Below are 9,385 nucleotides of genomic sequence, written 5' to 3'. Positions count from 1 at the left end.
CACAGAACAGCAGCTGGTGTTTCACCTGCCTCGGCGGTGTGCTGGTGCTCGGTGACACCCAAAATGCGTTTCCTTTCTCAGGGGTGACAGTGTGCATGCCTGTCTCTCGCCAGTCAGTGTTCTGAACCTCTTCACGATTTCTGTGTGACCATTATAATTAATTTCTCCTGTACTGCATTCACCTCAATCTAGGCCCTCCGAGCGGCACAGTACCATATGCTGTTTAATTCCAGGCTTTGTTTAGCAGGAAAGAAGCATTACCTTGGAAAAAGTAAAAATAGCATCTGTAATCAGCAAGAAGATTAAATAATTTCAGAAGTTTTCATAGCTAAAATCTCTTAACATTGGATGCAGGCTAAAAGAATCATCATTAAGTGTTTTTCTTTAGTAGCTTTTTCTTGGATTTCATAACTGAAAGCTTGGGCGCAGCTTGCTCCTGGTGCAGCTATCCCCTGAACCACCTCTGCACACCCTTTGGCTTACTCATCTGATTCACAGACCATCCCGGTTTTAATTGCCGAATTCCATCCGGTTGGGTCAATAGCTTTTCCAGTCACACCTGTACTTTGAAGTGTAGTGAAGCAAGTCTGAATGGAACACTCTGCCTTGATAAAACATGAACCACAAACCTACATGCTTGTACCATTTGGAAATTTTCCTTGCCAACACCTTGGTCATAAAGCTTTAGATGACATTGACTGAAATAACTTCATTTTAGACAACTTCACTTAGACTACTATTAGTCTAACTAATTTTTCCACTCACACAATCTAATGTGAGATTCTGAATGGTCAGGAACTGCAGTTACCACTTGTGCTTCAGTGGAGTCTTACTTCCTTTTCAGTTCCTATTTCAGAACACCAGCAGCACAAGGGATGTACATGAAAAAAAAGTTTTGTCATCAAAGCCTACACAAGCAGCTTTGTCTCATTGCTGTAGCTCTTACACTTTGTGATACTATTCTCATGCTACAAACTTCAGAAGATACCATGCTAAAGTTACACTTCAGTAGTCTTCAGAGTTCTCTTAATTGCTCCTGTCAGGTACTGTGTGCCTTTTTTTAAAGCAGGGTAAGGTTTCATGAGTCAGCTGAGCCAAGCTATATTTCTGCTAACAGGCACAGCTTTATTTACTCATTTAAGAAACTAGGGAGTCTTGAACTGCCTCCTCATTTCTGCTTAATAAACTTGGCATAAAACTAACCCAGCATTCAAGAAAATCTTTGCCACTTTATTAAGCTGAATTAGCTCGCTTGGGGCAGGGGTGCAATGCCAAAAGCTCCACATCTGGGAGGAAGAAGACTGTGAGATCATGTGGTGACAGCTCACTTGCTCAGGAGATCTCACTCCAGACAGCAGTAACTATATTGTCCCTACCAAAGTGACCTTGCATACAGGAGAATAATCTACCGCACAAGGAACAAGACAGGGAACGGTGCAGGTATTCATTCTGGAAATACAGGAGGGCAGAAATAGAGAATGCAGGCATGAAATTACAGTGTTTATTGCTGTGGAAAAATGGCAGCTTGGCAAATATTCAAGAAGGGAAAGAAATCTATTGTGTATGAATGACACTCGTAAGGCACTACCTAAAGCACTGTAGCTGCAGATGCTGGAGAGACCAGCCAGAAAATATCATACAAATGACAATTTTAAATATCAGGGTGCTTCATATGACAAACAGAAAACTAGAAAAATATTATCTTGTGAGTTACTATGTCTACCTTCCAATGAATTTATGATGGATTGCACATCCGTAGGGGGTATTAACCAGAGCAACAGTTTTCACATTCCCTTTTCCAACACCTAAGGCTCAGATGAAGCATACGTAATCTATTTTACTCATTTCCAAAGGTAAACAAAATATCTTGGATTAAGTTTTATGAATGATTTTTCATGTGGAGCTCTGTAAAATTACTGACTCCATATATGCTGTCTTGTTGAGGCAGACAGAATTAAGGATTTTTCAGATAAGGAGCTAGGACAGCAACACTTAGCATTTAAGTCATTAACACCTATATTAGCATAGTAGAAAACAAATACAATACTTTCTACATTTCTGTTTTAATTTATAAGCCAGGGAGTTATTGACAGGTATTATTAACTCTGCACATTCTCATTTTTTACTAAAACATCCTGCTAATCAAGTCACACAGTTATCTTCTTCAGTACTGTACTCCAAATTCATATTATCACCAGATCTCCTCTCAAAAAAGAATCCATGAACCAAAACAAACAGCCTTTCATTTATCTAGGATTCAACAATTAGCAAAGCAACAGCTCATACTGCTTTTAAATTATTTTGTATTTTTCACCAATGCTTTATTTGGAAGTGAATTGCAATACTGGTACACTATTCAATAGCCGTGTAACAGAAGACTTTGTAGGAATGAAGCGCTACTCAAACCTCAGTCACACAGGGCAGAGTTTTTTTCCTTGTTGGAAGGAACAGGATTTCAAAACTTCACATGGTTTATGCTGTTCGTAATAGCTGGAACAGCATAAAATCAAATCATCTGTGTAACATCTGTAAATGTCACATGTTTTCCTGCTGTTTACAGGTATCATTTCAGTAACCATCACTCATTTCGAGAGGGCAGATCAAAACATCTACTAGTAGGAAACTCATTTCAGACACTCTTCTTCACTAATTTCCTAATGCAGAACATACAGAGCATTTAAGTTAAATATAGGCCCAGACTTTCACTGAAACAAAAATTAGGAACAAGTTCTTTCTAGTGTTGGAAGAGACAAGAAGGATCACTGTGAATTAGCAACTATGAGACATCTTGACTGTCAATCAGCAGACAGAAGCTGAAAGACTGAATGCTTTCTGCTGGACAGACTTACCGCCTCCACAAAGTTTCCTGTTCCAGGCAAGGCTGTTCAAGGCTGCTCCTTAAAGAGTTTTGCCTGGCATAATGTAAGTAAGATTAGGAATTTCATAAACATGTTACTACTGAAGTCAAAGTTAAGTCTGATATTTTATTTTCTAGTACACAACATAGGGCATGAAGCCTTCAGAACCTTTTGACTTCATAAAAAAATATTCTGAAGGGGTTTTTTTTTTCCCTCCTTGTTGAAGCTCATCAGTAGTAACACAGGATTTTTTGTTGTTAATTTAAATCTAAACAGTGAGATGCAGTGAATTTCTGGTCACCTATCTTTTGATAGTGTTTAGTGAAATACTAACATAATCAATGTTCAAGAGGAGAATCTGTGTAAGCACTCTTCCAAAAAAATGCTTGAGTATTCTTAATTGGAAAGAAATTGCAGTGGCATCACAGGACAGGAAAAAAAAGGAATTCAAGTACAGCGAGGTCCCAGGGGATAGTTTTAGAGGAGTCTCTGAACAAGACCAATTCCTCTCCATTAAGCGAGAATTTCACAAACACCGTTACAGATTTTCTGCAGGGGACTGAAAGTGGACATCTCTTATACAATGTACTTCATTAGAACTAAGTGAGAGTCACCATGTGGTTAGGATTCAAAATTTCAATCCAGTAGCCATCAGGATCCTGGACAAACGCAAGCCCTTTCATTTTACCTATTAGAAGAAAAAAATAGAAGTTAAGACTACGTGACTAGTTCTTAATGTCAAATCTGACTACACTGAAAAATATTTTTCACATTTAGACAGCTAATTCTGAAAACATCCAGGTTAGTTTTTAATCAGCATTAGAACTTTGTACGCTAAATTGTCAAGTCTTGCTCTCAACAAAGCTGTAGTTTAAAGTCACTTTGAAATTCTATCTTTTGTTGATTGACATTTTCTGTATATGCATACATATACATATGTATACGTATATATGTATATATTCTGTATATGATATGTATAAGTGTTCATCCTCGAAATACAGAAAAAATATTTTTGTGCTCTGGGATGTTTAGACACACTTTCTTGAACTGGCTTTGCTAGTGTAAAATCCCGTGTTCCTCTTCCATCATTCCTGCCTCTGTACTGAAGTTCTATGTTATGGTTTTTGGGTTTTGTTTTGTTTTGTTTTCCCCTGATGTGGTTTACCATACACATTTGCATCACTGCATAAAACACAGAAATGCAGGGCAGGAATGATTTAAATTTTACTGATGGAAGAAACATTACTCATTAAAACAAGGTCCCCAAAAGTTGTCTTCAACGGTAGATCAGGATAGTATAGCTTAACCCATTATCCTAAAGTTTAAACCACACACTTTTAATTATACTTGCTCTGTAAGGCTATTACTGTAACAGAACAAACCAAACTCTTCATATATTCTAGTTGCAAAAACTTATGTGAGAATAGTAGATGTTGATTCAGTAATGTAGGGGGAAAAAAAAATAACATTTAGGTCTCTCAGCCTGCTCCACAAACAGTGAGGTCCAAAACTACTTCTCTTCCTTGGCATTTCCTGCATCAATTTTCTTTCTTCATGTTAAAAAACAGCTTTTGCTCTCCCCCCTCCTTGACTGCTCCAATAATTCTCTCCTGTGATTTATTCTATTTACAGTTTAAGCTTCCCCTCCTACACACTTAGAGATGTCCAGGGCTACAGAATCCAAGTCAGTATCTCTCACTTCAGCTCTCTCAGGGTTCAACGGGTGCTGAAGGAATTTAAAAGGGCTCAGAAACTCTGAAATGCTAGAAATACTAAGTTCAAGTCTTAAATCAAGAAATTGGTGTTCAAGTTTTCAGCTATGCTTCTTACATTTGCTGCAGCTGAGAAGACACTGAATGAGATGAAAATCACATCTTGTTCTTATTCCTCTAGCAAGGAATCTGGATGATTAATTCCAATGCACGTAAACTGAAGCTTCATGTGCTAATGTTACTTTCAAACTAAAAAATCCCCACCGCTAGTACAGGCAACAGTCTAGTTTCTATAGCCAGGAGGAAGAATATCACAGATTTGTGCATGCTGCTGAGTATTAGATGTCTGTTCTGGAATACATCAGTCCTAAAATTCTCATGAGGTCTTTATGTGAAAGAGAATCCATCTGAAAAATGCAAGACTTCTCACCAGCGATTTTTGCATTTTGGGCTATTTTCACATAGACATTTTTTTTTACGTACTCTCTAGAGATTTGAGCTACACATTATGCATTTTTTACTAAAAGTTATACCAGGCAAATATGATTTTGACTAATGAGGCTATGGAACAAGGAAAAATTGACTTGCATTTCTGATCAAGACTTACCATCATCTGGTTTCTTCACAAATTTCACTCCTAGTTCTTCAAACCTCTTACAAGCTTTATTGACATCAGGGACAGCAATTCCAATGTGTCCTGTGCAACAAGGTAAAAAGAGTGAAGTACACTGCAAGTGTTGCTGGGTGTTCCAGGAAAAAGTTTGCTCAGCATTTCATCTTGTGCAAAAAGTTTACATGCTGTAGTTCACATTAGCATATGATTGTATTAAAAAAAAAAAAAAAACAACCCCATTGTTTCCAGAAAGAAGAGCATTTTGGATATTAACATAATTTTTCTTCAGAAAGCTGGCTTTTTGATAATGCCTTTTAAAATAAGAACTTTAAAGTATCTCATGTTGTTTACATGAGAATATTATCTATAGTAGGAAAAATAAGATTTTCCATAAAACTATTTTATCTGTATTTCCCTTCTCAAAGCATGCCCACGTAACAGGATTTTGTTGCATTTGCTCAGTTCAATGGTACAAGGAGTTGATCATTAATGCTGTATTTGTAGAGACTAACACTAGCACTGTGCAAGGCCTCAGCTTACAAATCAATTCAGCAGCTTTAAATGTCAAGTGGCTAGACTGAGTATGAAACTTATTTCACAAGCCAGTGACCTTTCAAGCACTCAAAATATCAAATCAAGCCACACAAATACTACCCTCAGTGCTACAGACAAACGGAATTCTCCTTCTAGCTAAAAATTGGTAACCAGTGGATTATAAAATAGAAATCCAAATGTAAATCAGTCTGAACATCCTGGTAATCTGATACACATGAGCAACTGCTGTTCTTCATTCCGTAGTTACTATTAGCATGTGTTTGCTTGCCAAAGGATTAGATTCTTTATTAAACGTGTAACTGTGGCTCATTACTCTGAAACACACTTGTTAACCGACTTTCACAATCTTTCACAGCACACGTGCTGGAAGAAGAAAGATGAAGGATGAGATGCAAGTTCCCTTCTTTCCTAGTGCTAATAAGTTTTCTTCAAAGCAACCTACTAGAAAAGTCTTCTCATTTATTTAAGTTTAAAATATTTTCTCTACTAGTTCTCATTAAAAAAGCCTACTGCATATACTTATCCACTAACCTTTGCACAGAACTTATATAGATGTTTATCAAAAACATTTGAAACTTCGTTTTTCCCCAATACAAGAGAGAAAAAAAATGTAACGACGATATCCAAAGCTTAAAAACTACGAACACAAAACTAAAAACCTACCAAATCCTCGTGGATCTGAATTTCCATTGTGATAAGATTGCTTTTCATCATTTTCAGTGCCCCAGTTGCTGTAAGAAGTAATTGTTACATATTGAAGGAAAGCATTGAAATTAATGAATCCTAAATGTTCCATTTCCTCAGGAGGATAAGTTCTTTCTCCCAAGAAACAAGAAAATTTCAGCTGTTGGCCACATTCATTAAACTATCAAGATTTTCCCTAGTCAGGCATCCTAGAGATAGTCTCAGGGCGAATCCAGTCGTGTTCACAGCCCTTCACTAGTATTCAGGTTCTACATCTGAGCAAGTCAGCAATACCGTCTCATTCAGATTAGAGAGAAGATTGTACTCCATCACCATCAGCGTGTTTATCTCCCCATCACTGGGGAACAAACAGTGAGGGGAGCAGGTCCTGAAGCTAAGCAAGACAGTGGGGTATTTGGGAGATTCTTTCTACACAATTACAACGATTACTAGCATTAATCAAATTGTCCTGGTTCTGGGAAGGGTATGTTTTTACTTAACGCCTCTTTTTTATTAGGTTCCCAAAGCAATAGTTATCCATTATCAGGATGCTCTGGGGATCCAAAGAAAGTTCTAACCACATTGGGTTTTCCTAAATTCTGTGGCTTCCCTACCCAGATGGCTCGCATACTCAAAATATAAGAAGAGTTATTTCATATGGAAGAGCTCTGAAAGGAGAAAGATAAAGCTTGCCAAATATCCAAGATCTCAGCTGTATTTTAAGGCTATACAACAGTGAAGATGTTTCCACAGTGATGATCACATTTTTTTATTCAATCCAACACAGGATTTACACTCATCCACTTCTGTTTAATCACTGTTAGCTAAATGTCATCTCTCGTTATGTTAATACTTACTGTGTCAGTTCAAGCGTAGCTTTCCTAGAGAACGTCCAACTTGTTCTCTCAGTTTTATCTTTAGGAATATTACTTTTATCTTCATATGCCAGGAAATAGAGCGAGAACTTCATAGTAGGAAAGTCAAATTTTTGAAGCAGTCTAAATGGAAACAATTATTTTGAAATAGTAACTTAAAAAGGTAATCAGGTAGCTTTCAAAGAAACCAAGATGCTTCCTCCAGGGAAGAATTACTGCTGCGATTTTTTTGCCTTTCTGACTGTAATCCACATCTTAAAATAGCTGTATTTTGTGCTATCAAATAGAAACCCTCCAGAACACATTACAAACCTACAAAAATTAAAAGACTCATATGCTTAAAAGCCAAACTATGACTAACTCAATAGCAAAGCCAGCTCACAACGTGAGATTGCCACTCTGTTACTTGTCCATATTTCTGCAGGAAGATCTTGTATGTTTTTCCACTGCCACAGAATAAAAATATTTACTTTGAAACTAACTCATTCTGGGGAGCTCACTGGCACCAAAGTTTAAGAACATAGCAGGATTAAAAAACAAACATACCTTTAGCTGAAATATTTTTACAACTTCGATAGCTAGGTATAACAGTAAAATCCATTTCAGATGTGACAATTCAATCAACTAAAAAACACTTGAGGTATACATTTTTATGTGGGACGTTTAACCAGAATAAGCAGGCACACAAAACAAATCTAATTTCTTTTTCTGCTTAGTAAGTATTTAATTTTTATTTTCTCACACCCATATCTTCACTGAGGTGGACGTAGGTTATTTTACTTTAGTCTGGACTCATTTCAAGATGTTTAAAAACTGCCAGACTTTTGGTTTGAAATAACTCATTTCAAATGTCAAGAATGTGCACAGAGCCTTAGCGTAAACACATTCAGCTACTGCAGGGCATCTGCCTCCCAACAGCCTTCTCCAAAACACAGCTTGGACCTTGTCTCCAGCTTCTACTGCCTTGGTCTCTTATGACCAGAGGTGGTCATCAGCCACCTCTAGGAACTAGCAGAAAACTCAATTTCAAGATTTATAGCCATGACTCCTGATTATAACCACTGTCGTAAAAGTTTCCAGTTAGCTGCAGGCTCAGTGAGGACGAAGTAGGGAAGTTGTACACTGATAATTAATGACCTATTTAAGAAAAAAAGAAATTTCTAGTTGAGGCCAGTATGAGTTCATTTGCAGCATAGGCATTAACTGTGCTGTGGGAGTTCTCAGAGCTTGCCAGACTGTCCCACTGGGCATCAGCTGATGGGCCAGCATTGTTTATGTCGTCAGACCAATTAGTATAATTACACCAAAATAACAAAACCTTTTATTTTCAGAACAGCAGTAGGAAAAACCAAACTTATTGTGGCATACAGCTTCTACTCACGTCATTCCAAGAATTCTTGTATAAAAATCCAGTGACTTCTTAGGATCCTTTACTCTTAACATTGTCTGCTGCAACAAAAAATCCTGTGGGGAAAAAACATTTATTATTTATCCATCAGCCAGAATTTAATTATGGGGATTAACAAAGATGCCAGGTAATAATGAATCTAAAACTAGCAGGTTTAGAAGTAACAAGAATACTATATTAAGTATAAATCAAAACTTTTGTCCTGCTCCTACACATAGATTTGTGTTTAAATAAATACGCCTTTGTAAATGAACAAAACCACTGCTTGTATCACTCAATATTATCAGTGGTATAAAAAGAAAAGTATTATCTTTAGTCTTTTGTAATATTATTTTAAATAAAGGTAAACTCTTGAACTCATTATTTTTATTATTTCATTGCATGGGAGGTGAATATCTGTCAAGCCAGATGATATTTGCCAGAAAAAACAGCCTGCAATTCTGTAAGGGTATTTCCTGCAGAACTTCATCTTCCAAAGGCTAACGAACAACTCAGCGGATGGAAAGCAAACGGCAGAACAGCCTTGACACTTGTATTAAAGAAAAGGAAAGAAAAATGCAGAACTGAAATGCAATTACAAGGAAAAAAATAAAAGAAAAAAAATAAAACTGTTGGGGGTGTTTGGGGGGATTTTTTTGCAACCCTACTGCCTGAAGAGCCCCCGGTTACCCCGCGGCCGA

At 37.1% G+C, this 9,385-nt stretch overlaps 1 protein-coding gene across 1 annotated transcript; it reads right to left on the bottom strand.

Annotated features, from left to right (window-relative positions):
- Positions 1-3,160: 3,160 nt before the first annotated feature.
- GLO1 (glyoxalase I) lies at positions 3,161-8,764 on the bottom strand. Its single transcript, XM_010087369.1, has 5 exons — positions 8,679-8,764; positions 7,280-7,420; positions 6,402-6,469; positions 5,178-5,267; positions 3,161-3,546 (listed from the first exon to the last, which is right to left on the bottom strand). Exons 1-5 carry the CDS (start codon positions 8,738-8,740, stop codon positions 3,458-3,460), a joined length of 450 nt encoding a protein of 149 aa, XP_010085671.1. The 5' UTR covers positions 8,741-8,764; the 3' UTR covers positions 3,161-3,457.
- Between the last annotated feature and the right edge of the window lie 621 nt (positions 8,765-9,385).

Source organism: Pterocles gutturalis, unplaced genomic scaffold (genome assembly GCF_000699245.1).
Source record: "Pterocles gutturalis isolate BGI_N339 unplaced genomic scaffold, ASM69924v1 scaffold8421, whole genome shotgun sequence".
Classification (NCBI taxonomy): domain Eukaryota; kingdom Metazoa; phylum Chordata; class Aves; order Pterocliformes; family Pteroclidae; genus Pterocles; species Pterocles gutturalis.
This window is presented reverse-complemented; position numbering and strand designations above follow the sequence as displayed.